At 42.8% G+C, this 14738-nt stretch overlaps 1 protein-coding gene across 2 annotated transcripts in view; it reads left to right on the forward strand.

The window, feature by feature from the left end:
* The window catches only part of RNF128 (ring finger protein 128), a 28728-nt gene extending 13990 nt beyond the window's left edge, over nucleotides 1-14738 (forward strand). For both annotated transcript variants that reach the window (XM_071569068.1, XM_071569067.1), the window contains exons 2-7: nucleotides 683-930; nucleotides 7507-7578; nucleotides 8171-8253; nucleotides 10780-10876; nucleotides 11697-11874; nucleotides 13313-14738. In XM_071569068.1, the coding sequence (XP_071425169.1) occupies nucleotides 683-930; nucleotides 7507-7578; nucleotides 8171-8253; nucleotides 10780-10876; nucleotides 11697-11874; nucleotides 13313-13449 (815 nt within the window). In that variant the 3' untranslated portion in view covers nucleotides 13450-14738. The remainder of the gene's footprint in view (nucleotides 1-682; nucleotides 931-7506; nucleotides 7579-8170; nucleotides 8254-10779; nucleotides 10877-11696; nucleotides 11875-13312) is intronic.

The raw sequence follows: 14738 nt of genomic DNA on the forward strand, positions 1-14738 counted from the left end.
ATCATGATGGTGGTTGCCACCTTGCCACCAACTGTTTAAAAGCTGAGCATGCCTCCCTCCATATTTGCTTCCCTCTGAATTTGCATTAGAAACTCACAAAAACGTTTATAGTTCATAACCAAATTTCACTCAATCATTTGTCAGTTGCTGCTGAGAATGCAGAAGCAAAGGCTGATCTGTGGCTTTGATTGCTCAGTGTCTGGGGAAGTACTCAACAGTACTCTCAAATTTAGAAAAGAGGTGTTAAGAAGTGGCAGCAGAGCGGGAAGGGAGTCAGATCCATTACAGGAAGCAATCCCCACACAGATACCGCAATCCCCAGTGACCTCACTCTGTAGAGGATTTATTTTTAACTTCACATGGTTCAAAGACATGTTAAAATGTAAATCACCAAAGTGTTGTGTCTAAAATAGGACAATGTGTGTCCTATATAGGAGTGAGGAGTGCTATGGAGACGAGTGAATTCTAAATACGCTTCCCTGGTGCAGCTCATGGGTAACTGGACATACCTTTCAGCTGGACAAGCATATGGTGATGACACTTGTTCCATCAGCTCATGTTGAATCCTCAAATACTAGTTAGAAACTTCCCACAGTCTTTCGCACTTGAACTGGAACATCTAAGAGAATGCCTCTGATACAACACCTGGGAACTGAACATGGATTCCTCTTCTCCTTTACAGGTGCTGAAAAGATTGTTGCAATTATGATTGGCAACCTGAAGGGCATGGAGATCCTGCACCGGATTAAGAGTGGCATGAAGGTGACTATGGTCATCGAAGTGGGCAAAAAGCGCAGTCTGTCAATGAATATCTTCACCATCCTCTTCATCTCAGTGTCCTTTTTCGTTGTCGCAGCAGCAACTTTGGGCTGCTACGTCTCCTATTCTGCTCGGAGACTCATTGTTGCAAGGGCCCAGTCCCGGGAGCAGGTGAGTTCGTGCCATTGCTTTTTCATACCCCCAGGCCTCTGTGGTGTGGTTCTTGAGGGCAAAATACTGGCTAAGCACCAAAATGATTGGATTTGTTTGTTCCACAGGAAGGAATGTGATCTTTAAGGTGCTAAGAGATACACAGAATCATAGAATTGATTGGGTTGGAAAAGACTTCTGAGATCATCAAGTCCAATCCTTGGTCCAGCTCCAGTCCCTTTACCAGATCATGGCACTCAGTGCCGCGGCCAATCTCAGTTTAAAAACCTCCAGGGATGGTGAATCCATCCCCTCTCTGGTCAGGTCATTCCAATGCCTGATTACTCTTTCTGGAAATAATTTTTTTATGATCTCCAACTTAAATTTCCCCTGGCAGAGCTTGAGCCCGTGTCCCCTTGTCCTATTGCTGAGTGCCTGGGAGAAGAAAACAACCCCCACCTGGCCAGAACTTCCCTTCAGGGAAGCTTTAAACAGCTTAAAACTTTCCTAAAGAACAGCAAAAAGTAAACTGGCTGAAGAAAACAGCTGATTGTGTTTAGCTAACTGTGTCTTACAAATTTTATGCCCTGAACAGCAGTGCAGCCATAAAGCTGATGTACCGGAGGCTGTAGAGAGCTAACTGCTCTTAGTTGACCCTCACCCTTCCCACACAGCACTACCTATGTGTTTGCTGGAACAGGAAACACCATGGAAGTGTGTCTGCAAAATGGGGCATGACTGGCTGCAGGTTGGGAGGCTTCTGCCTGTTGAAAGCTACTTTTTGACTAAAAGCTTTCTGAGAATTGCAGTGACAGTCTCAGTGAGGAGTTGGAAAAAAACACTGGTCAAGTGTATTCTTTTAAACCCCTGGAAGGGAGTTGCTAATGAGTTAAGTATCCAAGTAACTCTTTTCTGTCCAATACCATGATCGGCTGATAGGACTAAAGCTCACAGCTTTGTCTTCAGTCTGATCAGACCTGCCTTATGCCTTCTACTTCAGGGCTTAAGCAAAAGCCTTAAAGGTGAGGCTAAAGGCCAGACGTGCCTTCTGTCAGAGATGATGGACAACTGCAGCAGGAACAGGCTTGGATACAAGTGACTACCTCAGCCTTTCCTCTACAGCTGTGTTGCAAAGGAGGCTGTTGGTATTTGCAGTGTTCCTTGCAGCAGCTACCTGAGATCTGAAAGAAGAGTTGTTAGAATCCTCTCCTAGAAACAGCTCTAGCCCAAGCATCTCTAGCTGGGCTCAGAGTCGGGGAATTATCTCTGGATTGGTGGTTTGATGGTTAAAGGAGGGACAGACTTCTCTGTGGAAGACCTGCCCTACTGAGTTTCTGGAGATTTCAGGCCCCTTGAGCAAGATCCTTCTGAAAGAAGCTGATGGAGCTATAAGCTGGGCACAGGTGTTGAAATTCAGACCAGTTTGGGGCCTTTGTAACATTTTAGGACTGGCTGGGTTCTCTCTAGTAATTCCAGAACCAAACTGAGTCAATTCTGTACTCTAAAATCATGTTGTCTAAGTGTAATCTTGTGGATGTTGGTCAACCAGGAATATCCTTACTGCAACTAGAGCTGAACAGTGAGCTGAACTGTGTTTGTGCCTTGTCTAAGCTGTGTCTGCCTCAACTTCTGGACTAGGCCTCCTCTAAGTGCTGTATTAATAGCCCTTTTGCATGTCCTGGTGTTAGGCTACACCTGGAAGTCATGTGAGAATATGATAAGGTAATAAGGATGTAATAAGGGAATAGTTGGAACAGCAGTACTGGAAGTTGTCAGTGAGATGTAGCATTGCCACTGCTGGATGAAATGTGGAGTTCTCTGTAACCTGATGCTGTCCTCTTGCTGACATCTCTGGACAGAGATGCACAATGTCCTGCTAATGCATCCCCTCCTTCATTTCCTACCATCTGCCCTGGTCTGAGAACTCTGTTTAATGCTAAACAAAGCTGGCCAGGAAAAACTGGGTGCCCTACACATCGTTTATTAAATCAAATTGAAATATTTCCTCATTTGAAGGTATTTAATAATGCAGTTGTGGAAGCCCAGCTTTATTCTGAATGATCAGGCTTTCAAGGAGCTACAGAAGTTATTAATGCTTCAGTGGTAGCTGGTACTGGGAAAATTCAGTCTGCTTGGCTAGCACCTTCACAAACTATTTCAGTCTTGGGGTCTGTGTGCAGAAAGAATTTACAGTAGATTGAAAAATAACATTGTTAAATGACATGCCTGTTCCACATGATTTCAGCTGAACTGAAATCAAGAAGCCTTAGGAAGTGCTTCATAAAGTATAAGAATAGAAGAAAGTTTCTCTGCTATCAGGGTAAAAATGTACTGTTCTGTCAGAGTGAAACTCAAAGACAATCCAGAATGGTTTTCAATTGTTTTTATATCCTGTCATTTCAGACTGACCTCACAATAATTAGATAAGCAAAAAGTAACAAGAAAGTGCTTGTTAGTGAAGGTGAACTACTGAAAGATGGTGCTGCAGTGTGCCCTGCCAGCCAGGTGATTGGATTTTCAGTGAAGATCCAAAGTTTGAGGCTTAAAGTTTCAGCTGCTCTGACTCTAGGAAGTACTGAATATTAGTCAAGCAACTTACCAACTTGCATGGTACATGGGTGGCTTTCCTGTCATCATTCAGCCCTTTGGAACCTCAGATCGCCTGAATTTCAGTCTGATGGTGGAATAAAAGAGCGTCTTTTGTCTCCTTTCTTGCATAGTTGCAGAAGGGGGACATACTGTTTTGGGAGGAGTCTTTAGGGAACAGTTAAGTGTATTGATAATGAAGTGTTGTTACAGATTCTACCTCTTGTCAAAGTGCACTGCTGTTCTGAATGCTTCCCTTTACTGCTCCTCTAAGTCTCTCTCTGCTTTTTTTGACCTTTCCTGTGGAATTATCTTGTTGTTCTGTGAGGAGTCTTTCAAAGGGTCAGTCAGCCACTGGAACCAAAGAAACACTTTTGAATTACTCTCCAGAGTGTTACCATGAGCTAATAGTCATATGTGATAATGATGTGCTGCAGCTTGTCTCTTGTCTGTTCAGGTTCCTGACTGTTTATCTTGTTCTTGGGGACTGAGCCACAGCCCTAGGAAAGATCTTGCCAAGGACTAAAAAGGGTGATGAAGCTTGAGTCCCACTTGTTTACTAAGAGGTAGAACAGAGAGAGTGGAGGTCTAGATGCTTCTCTCTTCTGCAAGGCCTCTTGAAAACAAGAGCCTGGCTAGACCTGTGTTTGATTCATCTACAGGACTATTGTAACCACTACTTGCATTGGATCACTTTAGGAATTACCATATTGGCAATATGTTTTTCTTTTGGCTTGAGAGAAATGAGACTTCAGTGTTCTCTGAAGCAATCTTTTGTCTCATAGACAGGCTGTTGAGTACCTTCAAATTTCACCATTTGCCAGTACAGTTGCTGTACCTCTTAGTACAATTACTCCTTCTCCTTGTGAAGACACTTTTTTTGGATGGTTTGATCACGTGTACCCCAGGCTTTAAATGTGTTCTCGGTTACAGACTTTTGAAGGCAGCAGCTGTCTCTCACTCTGCTTAAGCAGGAATTGCATAGAAGTCAGTAATGTGAAACTGTGTGAGGGGTTTCTTTAAAAAGTTGAGTTACTATTGAGAAGAGCCAGTCATGTTATCTCGTCTGGTCCAAGTGAAAAGAGAAACTTAGTAGGACATCTGTCCCTACCACACTTAGTTAAAACAGAGTGGCTCTTTCCTCATGAGCTATCTAACTAAACTGTTTGCAACCTGCTAGTTCCTTCTTGAGTACACCTTTTCTTCTGGGCTTGAAATTCAAGTCCCCACCTCTGCAGTCTTAGTGCATCATGAGGTCAGTGAGCAAGAAGGTGAAAAAACAAGTCAAGTGTGGTAGGGTGGCTTGCTACCTTTTTAGTCAGTGGAGTACTGATAAATTCAGTTCCTCAATATAGCAACCTTTCTTAATAATGCATAATGGCCCATGATACTATCAGTGGCCTGGTTTCTAATTTCAGCTCAATTCTTCACTTCCACTGATTTCATAAAGATTAGACATTGCAGCTGAGAAATTGCCTTGGCTCTGGAGGAGGTGAGTTGCTCAACTTTTCACAGTTCAAAACTGTGTTCATGGCAGTAGCTGCCTGTGGGGAAGAACCCCCTTAGCTTACAGGAGAACAGCAGCAGTTCCTGACCTCAGTAGAGCTTTCTTGTCTGTGTTGCCATGACCATGGGCACAGAGTGCCAGGAGGGCATTCTCCTTCCTTGTGCAGAAAGGGCTGGAGGTAAAATCAGCAGCATTGGATTGGGGAAGGCTGAGGATTAAGTGACAGCAAACCTAATTTTCCCAGTTAGATATCTCACTACTTTAACATACCAGAGCCTGGATAGGAACTGACACTTGACCTGTTTTGTAATGTCTTGATTCTTCTTCCTCAATTTAGCTATTTTTTTTCTAGAGTTGCTGGGTTGGGGCTTTTAGTCTTCTAACATAATTAACATTTAACATTTGCTTGAAAAACTTGGCTTTGCAAAATGCTTTGACATTCCAAGCCCAAGTATCCTGGTAGACTATTCAAAAAAATTTTCCTCTTGCTTCCTTTCTCCATCCCCTGGAGGGGTGTTCTGCTGTACTTGCCAAAATCAATGTTAAAGGTGACTTTGCCATTGGTGCATTTAATGAAGTGCAATTAAGCTGGTGCCCATGCAAAACGTAAAATATTGTTTTGGTAAATTATTAACAATGCAGCCAGCTGGGTCCTGTCTCATGCTTGGCCTGACATTAGATGTGTAGATGAGATACCATATGAGGGAGTACATTCCTAGAAAGTCTAGGTTTCATTTAATAATAAGTAGTGTTGACAGTTCTGGCTATGTGCGAGAAGCACTAATATTGCTGCATTCCTCCTCCGACTTTTAGGAGCCTCAGTAAACAGAAGTACATGGCTGCTCTCTCAAACATTGACAAGGGGAATATCATTCCAAAGTTAACCATAAGTGACATACAAAAACATACATTGATGTCTTAAGCAAAAAAACTTTACAGGCTGTTGGAATTTCATATGGTATTTCACCTAAAAAGCAAGCCATATGCTGAACTGCCTATGTAAATTAGTGCTGTAGCCTTAAGAACTAATTAATGAAATCAGAAATGGCTGCTGCTGCCGACCTTCTCAGCAGATGTGCATGGTCAGCCAATTATGAGCGGCTTTGTGATGTAAACAGCATTATTAGCCAATAATCAGTGCCAAAGTGTCATCACCTGTGGAAGGTTACAGTCTTAAAGATGTATATAAGTGTGTGTGCGTATGAATAAAGTGGCCTGTTGCTGCTAACTCCTGTGGAGTCTCTCAGGTCCAAAAACCCGTCCCCCTCAGTTACAACAGGCTTCTAAGAAAACTCGTCTAGTTCTTGTTCCTAAAAAAAATCTGCCTGAAAATGTGTTTGCATCCTTTACTTTTGGATTCTCTGTGTCTCTTCCTTGATAGTTGTTAATAAATATTGGCTGTTGAACTCTTAAAAGCCTGTACATGGATGCTCTTATCTTAAGGAATCAAAACAATGCTGATACACAGATAGCTCATTTTGCACCAAGACTGTTTGGCAGTGTCACAGAGGATTGTATAAATCAACTTGTTCACCATTAACTGCTTCAGCACAGGGACTCTTGTGCAGACCGGAATGGCCAGTCCTTGTGAGTTTGTTAGGTGTCAGCACAGCCTTCCACCCACTTGTCCTTCTGTACTTGTGCCACCAGCACTGCACTTGGAAAAGATTCACATGACTGGGCTAAAATGCCTAAGGAGATGGAATGCTGGAAAGCTAAAAATGCAGGGCTCCTGCACAGAGCAGCTGAAGGAGAAAGAGGCTTTTTAGTTGGCTGCAAAACCAAAGACTCGTCTATCCCTTAGGTTAAGTGTTGTGCTAGGACACCACTTCCAGAGCTGCCTGATATGCCTCTGTGTCCTGAGGCACCGGGGACAGAGAGGACAGTCCTCTTCTTTGTGTTGGTGGAACAGCACCAACCTGTGACCTTTAAACAGAGAGGCTGGCTCCTGGGCTAATTGCAGTGCTGCAGTGACACCAGCAGTTGCCAGGCAAGCTGTAGAGCAGTGAAGGCAGAGGAGTAGTTGAGGATGTGTTGGTAGTAAATGGGCTGATTGGTAAAGAATCTCTCTCACCTTGCATCAGGATATGAGTTTGTGGCAGGAAGGAGTCATAAAGTGAGTAAAACTATTGATGGTGGGACTCAATGTTTGGTCTTCTGTACCAAGTCAGCTTGAAGGCTTCTATTTTGTCTGGGTCTAATTTGATCAAGGTATTATCTTTCATCTTCTCAAGAGAAAGTCTTGGAATTCCTGTGATTTCTGACAAGGTTAGGTAAAAACAAAGCAGATGCAACTAACTTGTTGGTGTGTCATCCAGTCAGTAACCACATCAGTATGTCCCGAAACTGTTTCACTGTCTCTAGATAGCATGGTCTTGCTTACTTGGCTTGTTGTGGTAACATCTGGGTTTGAAAACTTGCCTACTTTCAGCAGGCACCTGGGTAAGTATTAGTAACTTGATAGAAAAATGACTGTGTTTAACCAGGCCTGCTTTTTGTCACAGCGACGGCTCAGGGCCAGGGCCAAGAACGCCATTGAACAGATGCAGCTGCGCACCTTAAAGGAGGGGGACAAGGTAGGACTGACCCTGTGACCTCCTGGGTATGACAGCACACCCCTTGCACAGAGCCTGGAGAGCGCTCCATAGTGCTGGAGCAGGATGTAGAAGTCTCTCTGACCCCATAACTGTTGTTGGTAGAGACAGTTGCTCTTTCAGACCAGGTCCTTATCCAGGCTCAAGATTTTCCTATTGTCTTACAAATCAGATTATTTTGTGAGCTGCTTGCTTGTAGTCTTGCTGAGGTGAGAGGTCCTAGTATGTCGGCATAGATGCTTGAAGGTAAACTAATGTCTCTATTCAGCTTTCCTGGCTTTTCTTTTTGTAACTAGAACTGGAGCTAGCTGTTTCTAAACCTCTACAGTATTGCCTCCAGTAATCCAATGATGGGTTACAGCTGAAACTCTAAACCATGGGTTTAAACTTTAAATGCTTCTGTTGAAGTGTCAGCTGGACTGTGAGTAATCCAGACAGGGTGTTTATATAAGATTATATGTGGGAGTATCTTGGATGACTTTAGTTAGACCCCTTTGTCTGCAGTAAATCTGACTGGAGTTCAGAGAAAGCTTTCAAAGTCTGTTAATAGAGTAAATTCATTTTCCTGTTTTAGGAAACTGGCCCAGATGGGGATTCCTGTGTTGTGTGCTTTGAACAGTACAAGCCAAATGACGTAATGCGTGTTCTGACTTGCAAGTAAGTAGCCTTCCAAACTGCCCCATACCCAAAATCTGTAACCATGGCTGTTACTTGTTGTTCCTTCTGCTATGTTAACAGAGCTAATCAAACTTTAATCAAGTTGATGCACGGCAAGCATTTTTGAATCTGTGTCAAAACAATGTTTTGAACAAGAGGAACTGTGTAAATACTCAATCTGAGTACCCTGATGACCCGTGTTCGTAACTTCCCCCACGAGTGGACTGACAGGCATAGCTTGACAGACCACAGCGCCCCTCGAGGGGATGCCAGAGCTTTTTAAAGATTTCTTCCTCTGCTGATAAATAAGAATGTTACCACTAAACTGCAGATAACTGGCAAAACGTTTCCCATTTCTTGTCCCTTAATTTACCGCTTACTAAGAGGGTTGTGCTTCTGCTAAACTTGTTAAACCATACTGGTTTTGTAGTTTAGAAGAAAGCACTTCTATTCGTGTATGAATCCTCTGAATTAAAGACTAAAATACAGCTATGGCAGTTTATTTTTCTAGAATTCTCCCCTGTTGTATTTTATTGCTGTGGAAGCCCAGTAGTGTAGCACAAAGACTGTGATTGCTCCGAAGGTGAGCAATGAAGCTCCTTCAGGAAACTTGTCCTGTGGGACTTTCCCCTGTGCCTGCTGAATGGAACTGCTCTGGCCAAGCTTCTAAAATTAGAGGGCTGCCACGTGAACTGCACAAACTGGGTGTGGGAGGAGGTTTCATGACTCTTGAGGGGGATACGAAAAGCACTAGAAAAATATTGTTATAGGAAAAGTAGGTTCTGAAGAATAGCAAAACCTGTTGCTGTTGTTGTGTGCTGAGCAATGCTAACTGTCAAACACTATCAAATCTGAGCTGGAGTTCCCTTTGCACCAGGTTAGTTTTGCAAAGGCTTTCTTTTTCCAAGCAGCTGTTTTGTTAACACAAAGTTGGTCTGCTAAGGTGTTATCAACCAACTTCCTTGATCTAATGCTTAATACTTTAGAGAAAACCAAAACTGGATTATTCAGTTGTCTTGTCATGTTTATTCTTGTGGGTAATCTTGCTGAATAATGAACTAAGTGCCATGAGTACGGAAACTTTTAGACAGGCTCCAGATACTTCTGGCTCATAGGAGACTTGACTTCTTCCCCTATCAAGATAGCAGGATTTATAGGTAAATATGAACTTGCAAACAAAGCGTAACTTACTGGGGTAAGAGTGGAGTAACTTTTTCTGAATGTATTCTTTATACACCAATTTGCGGCAGTATGCTTTTCTCTAAGGCTGCTTTTCCGTGTATTTGTGGTATTTCGTTCCTCTTTGTCCCAAATGGAGCTCTTAAAGGCTTATGCTTTAGATGACTTGATAATCTTCACCAGTGGTGATCTCTGCCAGTATCAACCGTATTAAATTCTCTCTCACATGAGTTAGAAACTGATATTTACTGCAAGAACACGCTTGATTTTAGTGGTTGACCTGCACACTGAGATCCTACTTGTTGAAAGCATTTGACTGTACTTATGAAAGGAGCAAGCAATTGAATGCTTCTGTGAGTCACATCAGTGGTATCTGAGTCCCTGGGGTGTGGGTATTTGCCAAGGGCATTCTTGTCCACAGAGTCAAACTGAAGGCATTTATAGTTGCAGATACACAAGTCCAGTGGTAAGTCCAAGGACTTAAAATAGTCAGGCATCCAGGAAGTTTCATGTTTTACTCTAAACGTTATGTTGGTGCAGCTGGAAGGAAGTGCTGGTTGTGTGGGCTGAATTGGAGAATCCTCAGATCCTACTGGGCCATAGGCTACTGAGCAATGGATGTGGTGATCTCTGCATTTGTCTCATAATAGATTTGATTAATATGGAGCATTGCCTGTCTGCCTTGCTGTTTCTATTAAGGCTGAGGGAACAGGCAGATTACAGGATTTCAAGTCATCCTCCTAAATCTGTGGCCTAATTTAGACCCATTGTGGAATTGAATGTCTTAATAGAAGCACACATTTGCATCTGTGATGGCTGAACTATATTTACTTTCTTGAGTGCATGGCCTGCCAAATATCCACTTGAAATACACAGTGATTGCACAGACAAAGTAAATGGGTGGGAGTACAATTTATCTCAAGGACATTGCTCTGTGAGATGATTTGCCTATGCAGTTCTCACAGAAACAAGTGCTGTTTAGTCATCTGCATCTGCATGACAGAAGTTAACCCTAAAGCTAAGGGACATGTCAGTAATCATCTTTAGTTAAATTATCAGCTGGGAATGTATTGTACATGCATGCCTGTGGGGAAAAAAAGCTTTAGAATGATGTAGCAAAAATTTTAATGCTGAATTGTAGCAAGTTATATCAAGATACTAATAAGCAAAAACCAGCTGCCGGCTGAGAGATGAACTATCCATAGCTTTCAGCTGAAACTTGAGGCAAAATAAGGTCATCCTTTCTAGAAGGAATAAACTCTGTGTTACCAAGCGGTCCTTCACAGGTGGCATGTAAGCAGTCTTCCTGCTATGAAACCTAACCTGTTGCCTACCTTCTTCCACTAGCCATGTCTTCCACAAGACCTGCATTGACCCCTGGCTTCTGGACCACGGGACATGTCCACTGTGCAAATGTGACATCCTCAAAGTTTTGGGTGTTGAGGTAAGGCAGCAGTCTGTCACAGTGGCAGCTGCCATTGTCAGTATTACATTGGTGTGGTAACCACATCTTGAGCTATTTCTTTCTGCCTGTAGAGCACTGGTGGTAAGCACAGGTGTTGCCATGTCAGTGACAAGATGCTACAGGACTAACTGCTGTGTCCCTTTTAGGGAGACCTGCAGCTGACCTGGTCTGAGTTGGTATCACTTAAAGCCTTGGGCAGAATGTCAGCCAAAGCTGACTATCATGCACAGAAGAATCGCTCTTAACTCTTGCACTTGCAGCTAAGGGTGTTTATCAAAGCTTCAGGCAGACTTTGACAGCTCATGCTGTCTCTGAAACCTCTGTTAAGTTCCTCAGTACCCAGAGTCCTTGAAAAGTGAATGTGTTAGCACCTACTTCATTCCCGGAGCCACATGATTTCCTAGGATACATCAAGAAATTCTGATGTGTTCTGTAACTGCTCATTGCTGCAAATGCTAGGGGGAGCTGCTGTTGCCACTGCCTGGCCCAGCTGAAATGTATGCCTGAATTTGCCTGGGGAAGGCATATCTTCACTGAGTGGAAGGAGGACTCTTTTTTTGGTACTGGGCAGTAAAAGAGTGAAAAATGCAGAAGCTGTGTCTGAACTTCCCATTCAATTAGGCCATAACTGGCTTTCCCCTATAATGTTGTAGATTAACGGCAGAACTTTTACTCCATTTTATTTTTTCCCTCTGGATAAAAGTGCCTTGAACTGAGTCCTTGCAAGCATTGGTCTCCTGAAAAGATGCAGCCTTCTACAAGTTGTAACTTAATCATATTCTTTTTTTTTCCCACAAAGATGGATGTAGAAACACGATCCCAGTCTGTGCAAGCCTCAGGTTCCAGTGGCCAGAGACCTCTATCCACTGTCACTATAGTTAATGAAGATGATAATCTCAGCGAGACAGCATCATCTGGATATGATTCTGTACAGGGCCCAGATGAATCTGCTCAGGAGGCACATGCACCGTCAGAAAGTATGTCTACCTTTTCATCTGTCTTGCTGGATTGCATTGCACTTAGTTGCTTAGGCTGTGAATTTGGGGAGTTTGCCTTGATAACATCTCACAGGGCTTGATCTTCGCTTTTGTTTCAGCACTTGGCTCTGGCACTTGATCTCTGTTTTCAAATGAAACACAACCTTAATGGGAATTAAAAGACAAAGCCTGTGAAAAGCAAAGAGTGGCTAAAAAAGTTAGAGACTTACTACTTCAAGAGCAAAGAGATTTTTCTAAAGATGTCCCTCATCTCTTTGTCTCTTTGGAGATTTCATTTGTATGAATGAGTATTGCTTTGCCACCAGATCTGTCTGTTTTAAGTAGTTACTTATTTACATAAAATTTTGGGGGAATCAGTCCTGCTCTTGCTTAGACAGTGCAGGAGAGATGTGACAAGTACTTCAGCTGAGTATCAGATTTTGCCGAGGCTAAGTCATCCTTGAACACGTTCAGACAATTTGAAATTCATTTCATTTGAAAAGACTATCACCTTTCCCAAAGACTTAATATTTTTAACTGTAGCAAAATAATTGAAAATGTCTTTTTAGTGCTCAACTTTGCCAACACACAATCAGTGTTGCTGTTGGTTTTAAAAGTGGAAAGGTTCCAGATAAACAAATGAATGTAACTATCCCGTGGACTGTGGCATGGCCTTGGGAAGGGGAGTAAGGGGAAAGGAAAGCTTTCAGAGGTGGAAGGATACTCTTTCTTGTGGGAAGCCTAGCAGGAAAATGTGGGATTTGCTGCCTTCTGCATGATGTGTTGCTATACAGTAAGTGGTGTGTGTACAGGAGTGCCCTGCTCAAGCACCCCAGTAGTGCAGAGGACACTTGGGACACTTGCTATGAGCTAAACATCAGAGGTTGAAATTGCATCCCTACAGGCAACTCAAGTGATGCTGGGTTAGTTACATGGCTCAGGCTCTCGTGTATTCTCACTTGGAGTGGGAAGGACACACAGGAACATCAGTCAAATAAGGTTAATCTGTAGGGAGAAGGCCCTTCTCTGTGAATCAGTGTGGGCCCCCAGTTTTTCCTGAACCTGCTCTCTGTAGGAGTTGCTCCTGATGCCTGCCTTCAGCAGCCCTAAAGACACAAGAACTGACAGTCTCCTAGTTGGGTTTTGTGGCCTTGTAGGGGCTTCTGTGGCTTGAGCACACAATCTCTGCTTGCTCAGCACTACTGAGCCCAGCAGGTATCTCTTTAAATGACAGGAAATGTCAAGAATGGGCTGCAAAGTAATGAGGGGCAGTGGAATAGTTGGAGCATGGCCTTGGATTTCTGACTGTGGGAAAAGTGTTGGGAAAGGATTACTGCAGTGAGCTTCTGGAAAGCAAGTGAGCATGGTTTGCTTTAAGGTAGTAAAGCTGGCTTATGACACTTCTTAACTTGTCTTGACTTGGTTTTGTTCTGGACAGGTGACAACACACCTCCTGTAAATGAAGAATCCCAGCCCTCCACCAGGACTGTCCTTTCACAGGGTGACAACCCAGGTTTTGAGGGAGATGAAACACAGGTTTCTGAAGGCAGGATCGTTTGTGAAGTCACGCTCTAAGGGCATGCCTGGCAACGTGGTGCAAGCCTTCTGCAAGGAGCTGCCTACTGCCATTCCCTATATACCAAAAATTGCAAGACTGCTGCAGAAAGTACTGCGTTGGCAATGTTTAGATAAATAGACTTGTTCAAATCATAATTGTATGGTTTGCCTTTCTTAAAACTGCATTTCCCATGTGAGTTTTAGCCCTCTTCAGATAAAACTGTCTTAAATATAAAGAAAACCAGCAGATTTTAACACTGAAACAAAAGTTCCATCTTCAACAAAGCTTCTCTTCAGTGTTTGAGTTGTCTAAATGAGAAGATTATTTATGTTGTAGCTGTCTCTACTGGGAATCGTTTTGAGTTGGGGTTTTTTTGTTGTTTGTTTTCATTCAAGTGGATTTTCATTGTAAACAAATTGATTTTGATCTGGTCTAATGCTTATTTACGAGACACAGTTTTGTTTAAAATAACATTGTATTTAATATTTCAGTGCACTAATTTGATAGGAGTAAATGCGAACTAATGCTTGTCAGACTGGATTTCATCCACAGTGTCTTTGGTTCTCTAGTAAACCGACTGATTCTCTACCTCTCAACTCCAACCTGCCAACCACACATTCCTAAAGGGAAAAAAGGAAAGCTGCAAGCTGACAGGCCAAATCTGACTTGCACAGCACTCTAAAGGGAACAACTACAGGAACTTCTCAGCCCTTGTTAATGTTAGTCAGTCTGAAAGATCCTCAAGTGACTTTGGGAGTTATAACCATCTCTAGCACCAGCAATATGCCAGAGTCCTGGCTTTGTGGGAACGTGGGATGACTTCAGAAAGAGTAAACTGAAGATGAAAAGATAGATTCTTCCCAAAGGATCGGCTTTGTTTTGTTCATAAAATGATCCAGCCCCTGAAAAATGCTGGACTGTTGCTATGCATTGTCTTGCTCAAGTGCACAAGCTTCAGGGAGAGCTGGCGTCCCGTGAGGGTTGGAGAAGCTGTCTGCCATCTGCATGGAGTTGGGATGAGGTCAAGGAGGAACACTGGATGCCTCAATAATAAGTGACTTGGCCTTACCCAGCAAAGGTAGCTAAGGACGTCTTACAAATGCACTTTATTTTTTTACCTCTGTCTCTGACTAGTTTCCAATACTAGCAGGACTCTGTCTTAAAGCCTGCAATAAAGAACTTCAGAATCTGGAGGGGAAAAGCAATGCATTTTATTAGTTATAGTACAAATGAAATGGTTGTAAATATTTCATAATTTGTATTGAATTTGAATATGAAAATGTAAATAAAACTCTATTTTTGATGA

This window comes from Pithys albifrons, chromosome 14, assembly GCF_047495875.1.
Source record: "Pithys albifrons albifrons isolate INPA30051 chromosome 14, PitAlb_v1, whole genome shotgun sequence".
Classification (NCBI taxonomy): domain Eukaryota; kingdom Metazoa; phylum Chordata; class Aves; order Passeriformes; family Thamnophilidae; genus Pithys; species Pithys albifrons.